General features: G+C 38.9%; 1 protein-coding gene across 1 annotated transcript in view; it reads left to right on the forward strand.

Moving 5' to 3' along the window:
• si:ch211-186j3.6 (neural-cadherin) overlaps positions 1-19,360 on the forward strand; it is a 384,238-nt gene that overhangs the window by 241,736 nt on the left and 123,142 nt on the right. Inside the window, 1 exon segment of the mRNA XM_042487073.1 lies at positions 12,514-12,791. Within this exon segment, the coding sequence (XP_042343007.1) occupies positions 12,514-12,791 (278 nt within the window).

Raw genomic sequence — 19,360 nt, forward strand, 5'->3', positions numbered from 1 at the left:
ATTCATAGTTGATACAGTGTCTAACACTTTCAACTTGAGAGTTTTATTAACAGAAATGCTTTTAGGACTTCCTGAAAAGAGGACTCAAGGCAATGAGCCATTGAAACAAGCAAAGACAAGTCTGTGCTGATGTCTGTTTTTGTCAAATACTTCCATAAAAATAAGTTATTTACTGCAGAGGATTTGATACCAAAAATTAAATGACGTTATTTGACTTTATGCAGTCTTTCCCAATTATTTTCTTTTCTTCTTTTAAATTTTGGAGTGTGCATAAACAGGGCTACAGTTCCTTCACAGTTCTTCTGGTTAGAACATAAAAAGTCTCCAATTAAAACTCAGAGTTGTCACTTTAACCTCATAGTCATTTTATTTCAAAACCAGTGAGCTGGAGCGTGAGTAAAACAACGGAAAATGTGTCACAATACTTTCTGCTGTATCTTTTGTCACTGTATGGTCCCATTCAAACCAGAAAAAAGGTCTCGTTTATTAAGGTTTTTATATTACTTACTTTTGAACAGATCAAGAGCTGTCAAAAAAGTCACATGGACTGCCAGACAACTTGTAACAAACTAACTCACAAAGTAAAAAAAAATACACACACTACAAAAACAGGTTGCGGGCGGATCAGATCTGATCAGCTGGAATTGAATCACGTATCTGGATGTAGCTTCAAATGTAGGGGAAAAACTCCATTATTTTAGGTGTCTAAATGTGCTATGTGATTTTACATTAATGAAAGAAAACATAGGAAGGCTTAGATTATCTTGTATTGAAAAAAATACCATTGAAATCACGCCTGCGTCAGGCGGAGACAACAGAAAACAATAGCGGAAGCCTCACCATAGGAAGCCCGACAAACGCTTGACACACAGTCCTCCCCAAATGTCCATCAAAAGTCCCTCGACAAAGTCCAAGCTGCTTCCATGCTTGGGCAGGCAAAAAACAAACGAAAACAAAAGAAAGCAATCCTCCAAAAGTCCTCTTGATGAGTCTGGTCCATGAGTGTGGAGCCGCCACAGCCCAACAAAGCACCGAAGCCACGCAAACTCCACACAGGTCCCACTGGTAGCAAAGGTTCAGGCGTGACACATAGGATAAATCCACAGTCTGCAGATGACACTTAAAGTCCTTTTGCAGAAATTCCCAACTTCCCAAACAGCGACTCTGACCCCTCCTATTCCCCAACTTATTTCCTCTTCTCTCACCTCTGGTGAGTATATGTGAACAAAACAAAAACAAAGATAAACACACCCATGATATTAAAAAACAAAAATACATCACAGCATAAAAATCATCCAGACATCTCAAGCCATGTCCTCATCAAGAAAAAGAAATGCACAGGCAACTGAAAACACACAAAGGTCAGGCATCTACACAACTGATAGCAGAACAATGAATTTGAGACATTGTCTCTACCATAGAAGGCCCTGATAAAAGGTAGGACCGAGTAGTTCTTACAAACTGTCACACTGAACACTTTTAATTAACCTGTTATCCTGCAACCCTGGGCAGCTTTATGCTATGCTAACAATAAGCTCATGAAGAAATAGTTGGATATAAGCAAGTACCAGTTTGAGACTGTGCTCATACTGCTATCGCTATTTTGTTGTCATGGTTATGTTAGTAGCTGTATTTGTAAATACACTCACCACATTTGTCCAGGTCTTATAAGCAATTTCTGTTGCAATTAGGGACTGCAAACAAACCCCACTGTTGTATCACAATGGCAAAGCAGACCAATGTTTCAAAGGCAAAATCTTAGACGACCACAGCAATCTCTTCAATCACCACTTTCAGCTGCTGCCCTCAGAGCAAAGAAACAGAGTCCCCTGCGCAAAGAAAAACATCTATAGAAAACCGTTTTCCCCGTTGTGGTAAAATATCTTAATCAGTAAGGACAGCCACTCTTTGAAGCCAGCTTGGTACCTCAGCAAACAGCACTTTATATCTATTTTTTCAGCCTTGATGCAGTCCTCACCATCAAGTCCCAAGTGCTCCTTTTAATGTGGCTTCTATTGTGTATTGTCTTTTTATATAAAGGTGTCTCAGTGTGTCCTGTCTGGATGTGATATCTGTTTTAATCGACCCTTTTAATAGCAGATTTTACACATGCAAACAAAGGACACATTTTATATTTTGCTTGCAAAAGTAGACAAAGTATTTTCTTTTTCCTTTTCAGCATGCTGTCAACGCATTACCTCTCAGATTATGTGGTGTTGTAATTATCTGTTCAGCATGGCTCACTAGAATTTTTTTGTTTTTAAGTCAATAAAGAGAACACTGATTGCTAATAGGGCATCAGGGTGCGTAGCTGACCAGACAGAGGAACGGCCTGTCATGGTTGCAATTATGAATGCAGACTTTAGAATTATTTTTTCTCAAACTACCTGTTTTTTAATTGTGTGTGTGTGTGTGTGTGTGTGTGTGTGTGTTTGCGTGTGTGTGTGTGTGTGTGTGTGTGTGTGTGTGTGTGTGTGTGTTTATGTATGCATGTTTCCCTTCCTTGTCATTCTCTGTTCCCTCTCTAAAACTGAGAAGTTTGAGTTGCAGGTTGGATTAATTGAGCAGTCGATCAGGTCAGAGTTGGTCAGATCGATGTTGCTACAGAGTGAGTGAAAGCAAACTGTTAGACCCAGCACAATAAACATTTAAGTTTCACTGTCACTGCACCTGTCATTCTGCTGCTCCATCTTTCTCTGGAGTGTGCTCTGTGCTCTGACAGTTGGGTGCAGTGCATAACTGAATGGTATATATTCCAATACCCCTACTACAAAATACAAAATGAATTTGAATGTGGCTATCTGGATATCTTTAAGCCAGTGTGTCAGGTCATTGATCCAATTGGACGGAGAAATTCTGACAGGACATGACAGCAATCCACTTTCATTTATTAAGATATCATGTATATTTGGTTTCAGGCAAGGTTTTTTTTTTTTTTTTTGAAGAAATAAATGCATAAAGCAAAAGTTATAAATCAAACACATCTCATATTGCATTGATATCCATAAGATCTTTGGGTTTTTTTATCCCCCAGAAAGAGCTGTGGTCTTGACATATTGACAAGTGCCCACATGTACTGGTCTGGTCTATTAGAATATGCAGCTCATTGGCAGCAGGAATGTCTAATGAGCCTGTTAGTGGGTTTCCATTACAGTTTTGCAAAAATGAAGCGTATTTCGTATTTTCGAAATGTCGATAAAACACAATTTCGAGATGACTGCATTTTCAGTGAGTGATGTTATGTGACTTCTCTTGCAGTAACACTCCAGGAGGCATGGTGATGGATGTTCAAAACATTAGCAGCTTCATTTCTATTGCAGCCACCGCATTAGCTGTCATTATTTCCAATAGAAGGCAACATAGGCATGTTATGGAGCCATAATGGAAAGGCAAGTCCCTTACACATGAGAGCGGCCTCGTATGATGGGTTTCAGGTGATTGTCCATGATTTCACAGAGGAATTATGGGTTTAAAACTTCTGAATGGTCCGCTCAACTTTTGAAGAGTTATGCAATGCAATAACATCCCTTATAGCTCCTACTGCACCATTTCCGAGGGAGCCAGTTCCTACCGACAAGCAAAAAGCCATAGCATCATTTGACCTATAAATACAAAATAAGTGTTTCCATTGCAGTGTTCTGAAATATGTTTTTCGAAATTGATGTGTTTCTATTCGGTGTATTTTATATTCACAATTTCAATTTGTGCAGTATTAGGGTTAATGGGAACTTGCCTAGTGAAAGTTAGCAAGTGCCAGCAGTTTGCTTATCTGCAAATGCTTGGAGGATGTGTGTTTAAAAATGTATGGCTGTATCGCTAAACAGGCCCACCTATTTTAAACCACTTAAATAGTGTCATAAAATGGGGTAAAGGGGAAAATTATGGAAAAGTTTGAAAGTTCATCAGTAAATATGTTTGGGAACATACTAACTTGCATTCACATAGTGTTGTCACTTAGATGCAAATTATTCATTCATTATCCGTAACTGCTTGTCCTCGTAAGGATCATGGGGGGCTGGAGCCTATCCTAGCTGTCACTGGGTGAGAGGCGGGGTACACCCTGGACAGGGTGCCGGACTATGGCAGGGCTGACACATATAGACAGACAACCAGTCATGCTCACATGCACACATACCGGCAATTCCGAGTCACCAATTACCCTGACATGCGTGTCTTTGGAACAAAAAAATATTAAAATAGTAATACAGAGATAAATAATCCCACTGCTACCTTGTCTAAAAACGCTAAACCTTAAATGGTGTTTCTTAATTGATGGTTGATTCATATGCCACATCTCTCTCCCCTTTATCCCAAAAAGACTAACTCATATTGACAAAGACACAGCTTGTATAGTTTGTGTGAACAGACCCCCTGCTGTGACCATTTTTGACTTCTCTTTAGTGTCAGTGATATATGTTGGTCTCTACAGATCATCCTCTACCTAGAATAAGCAGTCAAACGGTTTCTGTTATTTAGGACAGGGGGAAATGGGGCCTGATTCAGACCATTGTCTTGGACAGTTTTTTTTTTTTCTGGGCCAATTCAGGAAAAAAAAAAAAAACTGTTATTTGTACTTTCTTCATAGTCCATGAGTGTGGAACATCCTTTTAAATCCAACCCAATTTGACTCTAACAGAAATGCACAGTGTGGATTATGTCTGTAATACGCTGGCTGTTGCAGTCATGGGAAGAAAAAAAAACAACCTAAAACTCCATCAGAACTGTGTCTGTCAAAAGGTGTGTAAAATTAGATCTTCCCACATATAGTCATACATTGTCTTAATAAATTACATTTCACCCACTGGAGAGGGCAGGCTGAGCAAAACTGAAAACATAAAAAGCATATCATTATGTAGGAAAAACAAACGTTTCACTTCATCACACCGCCACTCTCTGGCCGCTGGCTTCAGTCAGACCTCATTTCACGTTTCAAAAGTCTGAATGGGAGTACGAGACCTGTGTTTGTGTGTGTGTGCGTGTGCGTGTGTGTGTGAGAGATAGAGAACCGTAGAAAGTTAAATTGTAAGCATTTCAGCAGCAGGGAGAGAGGGAGAGAGAGAGCTTGACCCGGTGTCCTCAGAGGGAATGATGAGCCAGCCTACATTTGCATGTGTGTGTCTGTTAGGGGCGGAAACAGTGTGAGTGCACGGCTCAGTCATGGCCATGGTGGTCAGTTCAGGCCAATGACCCCACTCGACCCATTGCCCCTCTCTTTGCTTCTCCCCGGGTACCCTCTCTTTGTTTCATGTGACTATTTTCGAGGAAGCAAAGAGGCGAAAGATTACAGATGTGGAGAAAAGCATGCAAGTGCATGATTAAGTTTTAAGGATGAGAAAAGCACGGCAGCAGAGAAAAGCAGAGAGGGAGAGGGAGATGTGCAAGCGCAGAGGTAGCCCAGGCTTTCAGGTGTGATTTGTGAGGAGAGCGCCGAGCGTTTCATCTGAATTCAGCCAGGTTCTCCGAAGAAGACATTGATCAGAATGAGATGTGAAGCGTGGCGATGGAGAGGGTGAACGAGAGCTGGAGAGATAGAGGAGTAAGGTGGAGGAGGAGAGGGGGAATGAGGGGGGAGGGGTGCAGAAGATGAAGCAGCGCTTATTATTAATGTTCTCAATTCTCCAGTAATGCCTCAGAAGTAGGAGATTTGAAAAAAAAGACTTTATTCCCTATGTCTCTCCATTTCTCTCAGCTCTCCCTCAATAATGGAAGTTATCCCTCAGTGTTTTCAATCTGGTGCGCTCCGCTTGACTTTTAATGACACTACATTGGTTTTCGACTTTTTAAAAATCATTGGTATGGCTCTCTGATACCAAGGTTCATCTTGTTAATGTGGCCCTGAGGGCAGTGGGAGAGGATTGTAAAAGCTTCTCAGTGCAGAGGAACAATAGTCCAAGACACAATACGTCCCTCTGATCTTTTGTTGAGTGCTATACACACTGTTCTGCCTTTGAAGGATCCAATGTATGCCTTGCTGTACATTTCCTCAACATGTGGGAGACTGTGTTCAAAAGATGGGAATCATTTCCAAACATGTATACTTTGGGGTTAAGACTCCAGTGAAGGACAAAGTGTTTTATGGAGAGACACATTTAGAGGAGACTGTTGAGCAGGGATATATATATATATATATATATATATATTTCAAAATGTAATCTATCTCATAGAAGAACAATGACACAAAGCAGAGCACAGCCCAACCTGAAAACAGACGGGGGGTTATGGTCTTCATTTACTCTCTGTTGCGTTCTGCATCTCCCCTCCTGTATGCATGGTAGCTCAAATCATGTTTGAATAGAGTTTGAAATCTGTCATCTTTGGTCATTTTTGTCATCTTTTTTATTTTCTATTTAAAAATTCAGGTTTTTTTTATGAGTCCTGAGTCATGGAAAAGTATTGAAATTTTGTCCATGAAAATGTGTGGGAACACTGTATATGATGGAGTCTGGAGCTTGCAAACAAAACTCAAAACTCAAAACTCAAAACTCAAATGATTTTTGTAGGTTTACCTGTGTGCTGTTCCCCAACAGCTTTTTAACCAACTGACACGGAGCATGACGCTGACTCCACCACAACCCACCCCTTACCCCTACATGTCTCCCTCATGTCTGTACTCCCTGCGTCTCCTACACCCCTAATAATCTCCCCCTACTCCTCTTCTATCTCTTCCTCTTTCTTCCACTGTCGACATTTCTAAACTACTTGTATGTGCCTCATTGGCTTTTAATGTCAAGGATTTGAAGGATCTCTTGTCCTGAGCTGGGAAGGAGGCGGCGTAGACCTTGACCTACAGGAGGAGAAAACATATTGACCGAAAGTCTTTTTTTTTTTTTAACATTTCTCCATCAGTGCTGATTTTTTAGCTTCTTACTTTGAGGTATTTCTCCTCCCAGACTTTTTGGAGTATGAAACAAATGTAAAAATGTGTCGGAAAAATATTATACTTCAACTTGTAACAGTCAGTTTAAAGTGATTGCAGTGCTAATAGGTATTCTTTATTTTTTTAAGAAATGTAGGAAAATATCTAGAGAAACTAGATGGGTTTTTTTGTTTGTTTGTTTTTTTTCTGTCGGCCAAATACTGGTTCCATTTTGCACCTGTGATGATATTACGGCTGTGGCTCAGAGGTGAAGATCTAATCGCCTTGGGCAATATACTGAACCCCAAACTACTCCTGATGGTCGTTCCATCGGTGTGTGAGTGCCTGTGAATGTATAAAAACTGAGTGGCAGGTGCCACTATGTTTGCTAGCCTTAGTCACCAGTGTGTAACGTGTGTGTGTGTGTTTGAGTGAGCGAATGTGACTAAAAGTGTGGAGCGCTTTGAGTGGTCAAAATGACTAGGAAAGCCCTATACAAGCAGAGGTCCATTTACCATCACTCTCCACGAAGTTCCAACAATGTCAGAATTAAAGTTTTCAAAAGTACAATACATAACGCATTTGTAACTACTTCAAAGTACAACATTAAAACCTATCCCCCACCACCCTGCTGACCTTCACCTTCAACATATGGCTCCTTACCTTATTCTGGCTAAATGGTACACTTTACACACCAGATGCCCTCTCCTTTTATAAAAGTGACACACTGCCTTGTATGTAGGGCTGGGCGATATGGAAAAAAGTCTTATCACGCTATCTTTTTTTCATATCAGTCAATATCGAAGTATATCACAGTATACATCAAATCACCATTTCTGTCAAGCTTAAAGGTTCCTAAGTGAGATATGAAGATATCATAAGGTTAATTTTGGTTTAAATATATATTTTCTGTCAGACACTGAACATGACAGATATACTGTAGAACAGGCACCACCAACTGCCGGACCTATTCAACTAAAATTCAAAGAGGTCCAGTTACTGAAATTTCCACCCAGAAAAGGTCCGAAACTCATACCTAAAATCAAGATCAAGATTAAGTGAACATTCTACTTCGATTACGATTAATGAACAATTCATTTTAATGAATTTTTTTTTTGCTTCCTGCCTTCTGCATTTTTTTTGTTTGTTTGTTTTTTGCCCCCATAGTTCACTGACAGTTGACCATGGTGCGTTGGAGTGTGATAAACGCGATTTATTGTTACTTATTAAACTTTCCAGCATTAAATAAAAATGAAAAGCTCCATTTTAAACAAACTTCAGGTAAATTTAAGCACATTGTGCTGATAATAGGCCAACTTCTCCTGACTGCAGGACTCTGACTTGAACCTCTGTGAATCCTCTGTGAAATGTCTGTGCTATTAATTATTTTACTCAGGAAAAAAACAAAACAAATTTTGAGTAGGCCTACTTCTCCTATAGCTGCCAACAGCCTGCCAACATTCCCAGTTAGAGAAAGGGTGAAAATAAGGTCATGTGCTTGTGGCCCCAGGCCCCCAAAACATTACATCTGCCCCTGGTAATAATAATGAGAGCTTAGCACGTGCGGCTGGATGAGACACGGAGTGATGCGTCCTGGTGTTTTTAAATAATTCCATCCAAAGTCGAATTAAACCTGAAACTAACACAAAGTAGTCTGTAGATGACACTTTCCACCTCCACCTCTGCAAATCTGGCTGTTTCAGACACTTTGGTGCTGTGAGGAGAAGCTCTGGCCTGTTTTTCTGTCTCACTGCGCTGCTGTCGGACCATCAGCCGTTTTATCCGCAATAATGAAACGCTGTGGAAGCACATTCGATTCGGTTGTCAGACACTCAGCTGTTCTAGAGTCAAAGCCGTTCACTGCATTTGGTTCGTTGTGGCTCTATTCTTAATATCATTGGCTGTTCGTTTTGTTCTTTCAAAACATTTCTGGAATGCGTCCTATCGACATTCTATTAACTAATTCTCATATTTCAAAGTTATTTCGTGATCGATATCGGTATCGTTTTATCGCCCAGCCCCTACTTGTACGTATAATTTCTGTGATCAGATATGCAGGTAATAAATGTAACTGCATCCAAATAAAACTGTAAAGTGAAGTCTTTAAAGTGTAAGGGTAGCATTATTTTCTGTTTTTATTATTTCAATAAATCCCCTAAAAAATGGGGATTAAAGCAACAATGACTGTAACTTGCTTATGTGCTTATGTTACTGCCTACATCAATTTTAATAAAGGCGTGTGCCATGGAATGCAGTTCCATGTCTCTTGTATGTGTGGACAACATTGGATTGTTGCCTTTCCACCGGACTTGTTCTGAATGACAAAGTGAGAATTTTGCCTTATTTTAAAGGCTAAGCACTGATGTTCCAAACACAGAAATCTATTTTTTCTTGCCAAATTGATATAGCCTTTCACAATATTTTCTCCTACATTCAGGTGCAAGACAGTGTGTCTTATACCTGAATATACATTGCTGGGGAGCATGGTGCTATCTTAGTTTTCTTGTACCTTTATTTGTTTTCTACATTTTTATTTTAACTGTCAGAGAAACATTTTTGTATCATGTCTTTTATAGATTTAACAGGTTTTCAGGACAGCAATTCTTAACACAAGCACATTAATTGGACATACCTTCAACACCTACTATACAGTAATCATTTTATACACTACACTGTACTGTAAACAAATCCCTTCTGTGGAGCAATCGACACCAACACCCCAGTATATTAGGTTGATCAGTCAAGCCAAACATACCATCACGTCACACCCACTGGCACAAAGAGCATTGGAAAGAAGGTTTATAGATAAAGTATATGATAAGTCATAGGCCCCATTCCATCATTACATGCCCACACAAGGCCCTCAGTGTTTAATCTAATATGTACAAGGCTGTACATACTCACAGGAGCATTACAGCCGAGGAAAACCAATGAATAGAAGCATTTGTGTCCGATTTGACAATCGAGGGAATATAGTAATGACGACAGTAGGTCAAATGAAAGCAGATCGTTTGAAAGGATCCACCACTACTCATACTGGCAAATGCACAGTGTTTAAAGCTCAACTGATTTAAGACATTAGTCAGCCCTATCAATGATCCATAAACACAACCTGTATCAAAGACACAGCCACTGCGGCACAGGCCATTTGGTGGAATAAGTGGAATAGATGTGAACTGCATGGTTAGTGAGCACAATCCAGTCACACTGATTGAGGTCCAATCAGTCCAGAACATTGAGCATGAAGTCACCCTCTTTCGGTTCAGCAAGATTCACATTGAGTGGCTCCGTTTGTGTGTCTGTGTGTTGCATAGATGTGTGTCTATGCGTGCATGGCTTCTCTACAGGAGTAAAAGCATGTGTGTGTAAACTGTAGTAATCCTTTTGGCCGGTGTCACTCTAACCAGCCAAGGACAGCGCATCCGAATACACACACACACACACACACACACACACATACACACAGCGACACATACCCACTTCCTCCACAATACTGCTGTACATATTCAATTTCATTTCCATTTTCCCTTTCAGCGCTTTATCAAACCGCTCAACCTGGAGAGCCATAGTTTCCTTTCTGCCTCATCACCTTTTAGCCCACTTTTTCAGGAACTAGTGCAGAAAAACAGCTTGAGTTCTTAGACCCAAACTGCCTACTGTACTGTAATACATTCTCACATTGAACCTACACTTTCCCCATCAGCATTCTGTTGTTAATCGCTGTGTTGTTGTGTATACACATGGGTTTATTGGTCTGTTTAAACTAGATTAGCCAGACATCATTTTCTACGCATACATTTGCACTTACAACAGTACTTACTTACAGTAACAGCTGATATTATGGATGGATGTCTGCTCAGGTACAGATGGAATGCATCAAATACTGATTAAAAATCAAAGTATGTTCACAGATTATTGGGAAGCAGTCAGACATATCAAGAGCTTACCTGCTATCTGCAGTTAACATGTTTGTAGCATTCATGTTGGACTTACATCTAAAGTATGTTCCTGTGTTACAGTTAAATGTGGTATCACAGTATATATTTCCTTATTGAAGTCCATTTCCAATTGTAATGAAAAATGATCCTTTAAGTTAATATAATGGATAATTGTTCTTGAAATAATGAGCTAATATCTTAAACTAATGAGCAACTTTCTAACAATAATATCTTAGTAGCTCAAAATAATATAAATATCTCATTGTTATAATAACAGACTTTATAAAAATAATGAGTCGTTCAAAATGAGTTGTTATAGCACCTTAATGACTTACTTATCTCAGTGTTATGCCATAGTATCCAAAAATAATAAAAGACTTTCTGAAAAATAATGATGTAGTATCTCAAAATTAGTTAGTATAACAACATGATGACTGACTTATCTCAATGTTTTGCTATGTTATCCGACAATATTGAGAAACTTTATTTTAATATAAGAGAAACTCTCAAATAGTTATTGTGATATTAAGTCATTAAATTTTAAAAGTTGCCAATTCATTTTTTTAATCTCACTGATGAAAATTGACTTCCATACTTCCTGACTGTATCAGAATGTACTAAAATTCAGATCTACTCTTTTTCATGCCTTTTTTAGTAGAAGTAATGAATACTGTGGAAATTTAAATTAAACTTAATAACTAAAATGAAACAGAAAAAGTGCCAAAAATCAACAACAAAAGATTTAGCCAAACTAAACCCAAACCATGAGTTAGTCTTCAGTGGCTAAACCGTGAGCATATGTCATGCCTGAAGCTACTTTACTATAATAGCTCTACAGTGTTTTATCATGCCTAGATCATAAAAGGCACATATGCTCTGAATTATTATTGAGGGAAGCAGGCTTTTTATGTTATCTATACTCACATGCCTCCATACCTTCCTGACATTTCACAGGGGTATGAGGTATACTACCTGGTGCCCATGGCGACCACTCAAGCAGCGTGTTTGCTACTTCACCACCAGCTCTCTTAGCTTTTTTAGCCCTAACCCCAGCGCTCGCAGTCGCCTTCCTTCTCAGTGCAGCTGCCTGTTCCACGACTAGAGACTGACCTCTGGTGTCTTGTGCTGTGCACTACATACAATACATCTTCAGTACAGCATCTCCATATCCGTTTAATAGTAAGAGGAGCATTTTTATTTTTGAAGGTGCTGAACATCATACCATCAGGATTTCTAAATACCTTTGTGTACCGTAATACTGTGATAGCTCCTGAGCCTAAAGGGACACTTACTCAAGTACTAACAAGTATTGTTTCATTATGTGGTAGCAAATCCAGGCTTTTTTAAAATTACATTTTAAGTGATGAATAATAAAGTTATATAAAATATTAAAATGCACTCGCCCACTACTGCAGAGACCTGGATTCATTACTAAACTATAGTGCTTCTGGCTTCTCTGTGCCCATGACTGAACACAGTTGGAGGTGTTTGTGGGTGAGAAGCTGGTGGAGGATTGTTGTCAATGCACTAGCATCTCCTACCGGTAGGTATAAGAGCCTTTGCCAATGAGGATACACACCCCTGTACTGTACTACTCAAAAGGAAGATAACGCTCGCAATGTAACAATAAAAGTACAAACAAAGTTTTACCTTGTGTTTTACCGATATCATGTCAATAGCCAATATCTGGTTTCTTCTTCTCTGTCTTTCTCCATCTAGCTGCAGTCATTTCTGCAGGTCAGCGTGTTCCAAGTCCGAGTTGATGAGTGTCCTAGCTCAGAGTGTGCTGGGGCCGGCGGCTGCACCAATGTTTTGAATGTGCGGGATACACCAACGGTCGTGGACTGTGGGACCATGAGTCTTGTGTCTGTGACAGTGGAATCTACCGCCATGTGCTCCTGCCCCGGCAGAGAGCAGTCCCATCAGCCCTGCACTGCATATCCCAGAAACCCCTGCTTCAATGGTGGCGTGTGTGTGGACACTCAGCATGGCTACAGGTGAGTTAAAAATAACCGCCACACCCAAAATAGAGCCTGAGGGGTAGAGATAACTTGAGAGGTAGAAAAACTTTTTCCTTGTTATACAACAAATGAGTTTTCCAGTTATTCCTGTCACATTATTATAGTCACCAATTACAAAATGTTGATAAGTGCATGCTCTGAAGTTGGAGAGTGTGCAAGAATTACAAACAGAAACAGATTTTTTTTTCTTCAATTCTCCTTTTACTCTGACTTTATCACACCAAAAAAGACAATCATTTACAGGAGACAACTTGCAACTCAGATATGACTAAAATGGAAATTGACTAAAAATAGACATATGAATAAATGAATACGATGATACAATACTCTGAAATTGTTAAGATGTAAATGTGGTAGTATCGCTTTGGATTAATTTTACTGAAAAATTATGTTGACACTTAATTCCCAGCATGGATATATGTAAAAACACATTAATGTATGTATTAAGTTTGTTTCATTTATTAGTCTATATATATATATACATACATATATATATAGATATATATATATATATATATATATATATATATTAATATATATATATCATTCATGCAATATTTCATTCTTTCATTGGTTTTCTTAAAAAGTCACTAAAATGATTTTAGCTTTTATTACTTGCTGAATCCCAGAGTGTAACTGTGGTTTAAGAGGACAACAGATTGAGACAGGGTGAACTTGGACAAAAGGAGATTGCACAAAGGCTTTTTTTGGACATAATTGTACTTTTTTGAGTTATTTAGTGAGTGTATTACAGTTGAATCAATATAGGGAACAAATTTAATATGCTTTTTTATTATTTTACTACTGGAGGCTCTCCTCTTTATATTTTGTTCTCTTTCCTCTCTGTTCCTCTTCATCTTCTTTGTTGTTGCTTGTCCATGAAGGTTAAAATTTGAGATATTTTTTTTAACCTTTGTCTTCATCTGAAGCCTCATTATGAGGGCCATTGGGTCTGAAAAACTGCCACACAGATTGCAGCACTTGAGTTATTTACAGCACAGTACACATAAAGCACCAATAAATCTCCATATATTAGCATTGTCTGTATTTAGTTAAATAAGACATTTTCTAATGACAAAACTATTCCATGTCCATTTATTAACCTCATTAGCATAGTGCAACTGTCACAGGAAAATTAGCACATTACTGCCGTTCAAAATAACGGTATCATCACTGTTTGTGCAGCATCGCTCACCACTCCAGTACAATGGAATATCCTAATGTATAAAAATAAGTGTATTGCCACTTCTCATTTCACATTGTACAAAAGCAACTATCATGACAGCTTCAAAATGACACAAAATTTTGCCACATGGTTTATATCTCGCAAGCCCTTTCAACATTATGCCATCATCCATGTCATTCTGGATGTATTCTACTTCAATATGTAACATGATGGATAGTGTAGTTGGATTATCTGTTAATTCTGTTCTTGGATGGATCAATGTTGGTACTTACACTAAACTGGAGAAATGCACTGATACGATTATGATATGAATGGTAGCTAAATTATGGAAAATTGGTACAATTATGACTTACAGTTGCCTATAAATATAATATGAGTTTTTCAAACCTTAAGATGAGCCCACGGTGTTTTATTTTGAATTTTTTCATGCTGGGTGGTACACACCGATAAAACCTTTAACATATGTGACGCCTGGGATGACTTATTGGTGTGGTTGGCTTCAATCTGATGGCACAGAGGATCAGCAATTTAATCATTTGCTTTGAAATATTCAATCATTCAATTTCAAAGTGAACACAACCAGGAGAGAATGTCTGAATAATCTGTAGATATTTTCAAAATAGTAAAAAGTATGCATAATTCACTGCTACACTTCACTCTTTGAGAAAAATGTCACCAAGGCATCATTCTCCTTTCCCATCTTTGTTTTTGTTCCCTGGCTCACTTGACAAAAAGGTGAATATATCGGAGTGGGTGTTACAGTTTTTTTTTCTTTTTGGGTGGTGGTACTAAGGTCATTTAGCTCATTTATGACCTTCTTTGCCTTTTCCCCACTGAAGTAATGTAAACCTGCCGTCGCCTATTCTGCCAGTGAGAGTAAACATCACTGTTTACACATGCGTAGATCCGTACGTCATTGCTCGCTGTCGTTGATTTATTAAAATAAAACAATCTGCACAGGGTGTTTTATTTTGAAAATTGACAGGATTCGCTGCTGTTATGTCTGTGACTTTTTTCGCAGCTTGAAGCAGCGAGCCTCTAACTCGCTGCAGCTTCGGTCTATGATTGCCGTGCTAAAATAGTGGATAAATTGTTTTGAGTGTCACACAACTGACGTGAAATGAGTGAAGTCACTATCAGCGTTTAATCCATGCAATTTGGAAAGTGCATGGATTAAACATAAACACACATACAGTACACACACTTGTATTGACATACACACACTTCCCTGTCTCTAAAGAAGCCACTCCACTCTTGTAACACAGTTTAACCAAAGAAGGCACAGAAAACTAGCCAATCAGAGGCACGTTAGGGCGGGTCATGGCTCATAGCTCCTAAGGGCAAAAAATACATTGTACTTGCCGTCCTATGCAAACTTTGCAAATGTTTAGGCCTGGCACGGGGGTCTCGTTGGTCTGGCGGTATGCCAGGGCTGTGATATTTTAGGTCAAACGCTGGGCCCATTTAGTTTCCAGTAGCCCACTCTGCACTGAAAGCAGTGTTACAAGAAAGTATTTAAAATTTCTGTCCATCAGCTGCTGGGAAAAACATGAGTTTGTTGTTGTGGGGTCTCTGTGCCGATGCAGAACTGACCTACATGATAACAGGACTGTATGTGAACTTTTTAAACATTGCACCGATGTTACAGAGATTGAAATTTTGATGGCACAGGCCAAAGCATTGTAACACAAGAATAAAAGTATAAAATAAGTTTGTGGTCGTTGAGACAGTTTAAATTCCATTGGGGCAAGTTCAAGAAGTCCTTTTCCATAACCTTTCAAATATAGAACTCGAAAAAAAGGAAAACATTGTTTTAAATATCTTAAGGCTATTTTTTTAATATTGTTATGCATGTACATAGCATGGACAGAAGAAGTAGGAGTGTGGAGGGGGCTGTAGTGCCTTTTAAAGATAGGTTTTATAAAAAAAAAATTAAAAAAAAAACATCAACTCATAAGTTTCAACTCAGTGTTCAAACTATCATGTTTCCCTTTTCTTACTGGGATTCAGGCTGCATGTGCAGTGCACAAGTTACAGTATACATCCATCAGTGAATTTGGGAAAAAAAAAAATGCTTGTTGTAGTAGAAAAATAGGAAACCTGGTGCCAAATGTGAGAGATCTGACACACACACACACACACACACACACACAAAAAAAAAAATATTAGCTTTAGCGTTTATTAGCTTTAACTCTTTAAATGCTGTAACTCTTGGATAAACTCAGACAGAGAAATACACACACACATCCATGGGAATGATCACAACGCCATCAGTTTCCTTTCCATGAGCGGATTACAGGTTGGTTTCACCTGTATGACGTGTTTGGGGTTGTGACTGGTTTAATGGGAGATTGTGGTTGATAACTGTGGTAAACATAAATGAACTCTTTTAACAGTTGGGCAGGGAGAAAATTCTGATGGCTGGGCACTACAGTGGGCAAAGCACAAAGGGCTACTTTGCTGATTTTCTACCATCTTTGTATCAAAACCATTTGGGTAGTATGTGTAGATAAACTGTGTATGATGATCTTTAGATGCCTAGATATCCCTCCCTTTGGCACAACACCAGTAGCTCTCGTGCTGTTGCGCCAACTACGGGCTGTTCCTGCACGTTTTCATATGGCCACATACACAAGAGACACACCCGCCTTTCTCTCTGTCTTTCAAAGACAGACCACATCCGATAAAACCATTGTACTAGACAGTGTTGATTGGATGTAAATCAAGATATTGTTACTGCACTGCCTATTTTTTGCTTAAATTTTTTTCAGAAACGTATTGTAAACAGGAAATGGGCATCATACTGCTTACTTCACAGTGAAAGCAGAGGCCGAAGATATAGAGATCGCTGATCAAATATAAACCAACACTCTGTTACTGAGTTGCATATTTCTTGCCTCAAATGCTTTCAGAAACCTGTTTTTGCTTACCATTCAACTTTAATAGGAGTTCCAACCGGCTGCCATTGTTTCCACAACATGTCACCCACCAGTAGGTGCGGTAATAAGGTGGTAATATGTTGGTAGTTGTAGGCTTTCTACCTCTTGAGCAAAAGCCTCCTTTTCCTGTGTTTTAGCTGGTCATGTAGTAACAATTTCAAAAGTGTTTGTGTCTTTCCACTGCATGGACAGCCTAGTTTTAATGTAAGGGCCTTCTTTATATCGGTGAAATACTTCTTTAAGATGAAGTTATGTAGGAAAGAAGTGATGTAGTAATCCAATTTGGCTGATGTTGTTTATATCCCAACTGCAAAGAAGTTCAATGGTATGAATCAGAGAAATACCAACACAAAGACAATGAGTTTTTATCACATTCAATGCTCTTGAGCCTAAACTCAACAAGTCATCCATTTCCAGCATTCAGTCATGTCTGGCTCTGGTTAATGAAGACTGGTATGATATTTAACAAGAGAGAGAGCAGGGGAGAAGATGGAAGTGAATGGAGAAATTAGAAGGAAATGAAGAAGTGAACATGACCTCAAAGCAAATGCTTTTGAGACTGTGAGGGAGAGATGAAGGGGAAATGCCTGTGGTGTTGGTGTGCCACAGTGTACGAGTGTGCCTGTGTTGTGTTTAGTTTAGAGGCAAACTCTCTCTGAACTGATGTCAGTGATTACAAAATGTGAAAGAAATAAAAACATCAAAACGAACGACCTGCCCAGTGCCACTAAAGGAAACTTTTATTTAATACTGTGGCAGCAAATGTTGCAATAATCCCATAACTGCTGAGCTTCTAATTTGCACTCCCAGGTCTTTTCACACTTATTTTGCTCATTAAGAGCAAACTATGCTGTTTCTCACTGGTGTGTTGCAACTGAAGATGAGGTGAATTAAAATGAAGTTGCAATTAGTATTTTTATTCATGCTGAAGGGAATTTTTTAACCTTGCTACAGTTGTTAACAGCTGCTACAGCTCAGCATCCCTGAAACTTTTTAGAATTTGAACAGTGAGGTGTTGGCAGTGTTGGCCAAAGTGCAATAAGAATGTAGTTGCATCTAGTATGTTTGAGGCTGCTTATTGGAACAGTAATGTAATGTTGCTCACCTTTATTTTGTTTGGCAAAGTTAGAACTCTGTCATTGAGGCACTACATGACTGCAGTCACTACCATTTATTTAAAAAAAACCTCTTTATATACTGTACATGCATCAGCAAAATGCATATTGCACAAATACATTTCTTGAGCTGTGCAATGCAAAGCTAGTATTCCTTTCAGGTTGCATATAGCATAAAACCTCCAACTAGTTAAATTAGACTTCAGATCAGCACATGTGAAATAACTGAGAGCAACTCAGGTTAAAATATCAAGATCTTTCCAAAGACTTCTCTCGTCTTATTTGGATTAGTTGCACATTCATATGATGATTTTAGTTTTAGAACATCGACCTGAAACAATAAAAGTGAGAAGAACCAAAATTTACATTTTTTTTCCATCCTCATCGAAAACTATATCCTTGGTTATTATTTTGATTTCTGCTCAAAACAGCGGAAACATAGCTTAGCAAGTTAGCCGCATTTAAATCAAGGGGTCCTTGTAGAACCTAATCAAACATAATTGTTTCCTAGTAACCAAGACAAGACTAGGGCACCCAACTCAGTCAAAGGGGACACACTATCCTTCTCACAAATCACTTGTTAACACAATAGACAAGCTAAGACTGAGAGTAAAATGGCAGCAGGGCATGAAGAAGTGTTGCATCAAGTCTCTGACAGAGATGTGGATGAAATGCAACATTCCCAATGCTGCCATGGAACTGCAAGGTACAAGGTAGATTTGTCCTTTTTTAAAGTAGTTTAAAAAAATATCAAAACGGCAGTGGAGGATTCTCGTTTAGGGTTCTCACAGCCTGGGGAAAGAAGCTGCGGATATGTCTATATCTTTTCCAGGATGGCAGCAGGGTGAACAGACTCTGGCTGGGGTGGCTGCTGTCTGTCAATATCCTAGCAGGCCGCTCACTTGCAAAGTGCACACAGGATATCTTATTCGGGATTCAGACTTTATATGTACTATAGTAAAACAATGTTTAGTGCTCGGACAGAAGTGTCATCCACATTGTAATTTCATCGTTACTGCCTTGCACAACAGTGTAACATTTTCTTGTCGCTTTTTCTCTTTTTTTTTTGGAGCATACCAATGACCACAGTTTCCACAGTGACTGTAGTTTTTCAACCGTCCGCCATATCTGCTCCTGGGAATAGTAACAGCAGAGAATTACACTGATACTCAAATGTAACTGGAGATAGCTATCCATAGCTACCAGGGAAACACTTTTTTTTGTGATGTAAATTGATCCTTTATTTTCCCTGTGGAGATTGTACTGTGCGGACTGAATGGTGAAGTGAAAGCAAGACTTGTGTGT

The sequence above is a fragment of the Plectropomus leopardus genome, chromosome 1 (assembly GCF_008729295.1).
Source record: "Plectropomus leopardus isolate mb chromosome 1, YSFRI_Pleo_2.0, whole genome shotgun sequence".
NCBI lineage: Eukaryota > Metazoa > Chordata > Actinopteri > Perciformes > Serranidae > Plectropomus > Plectropomus leopardus.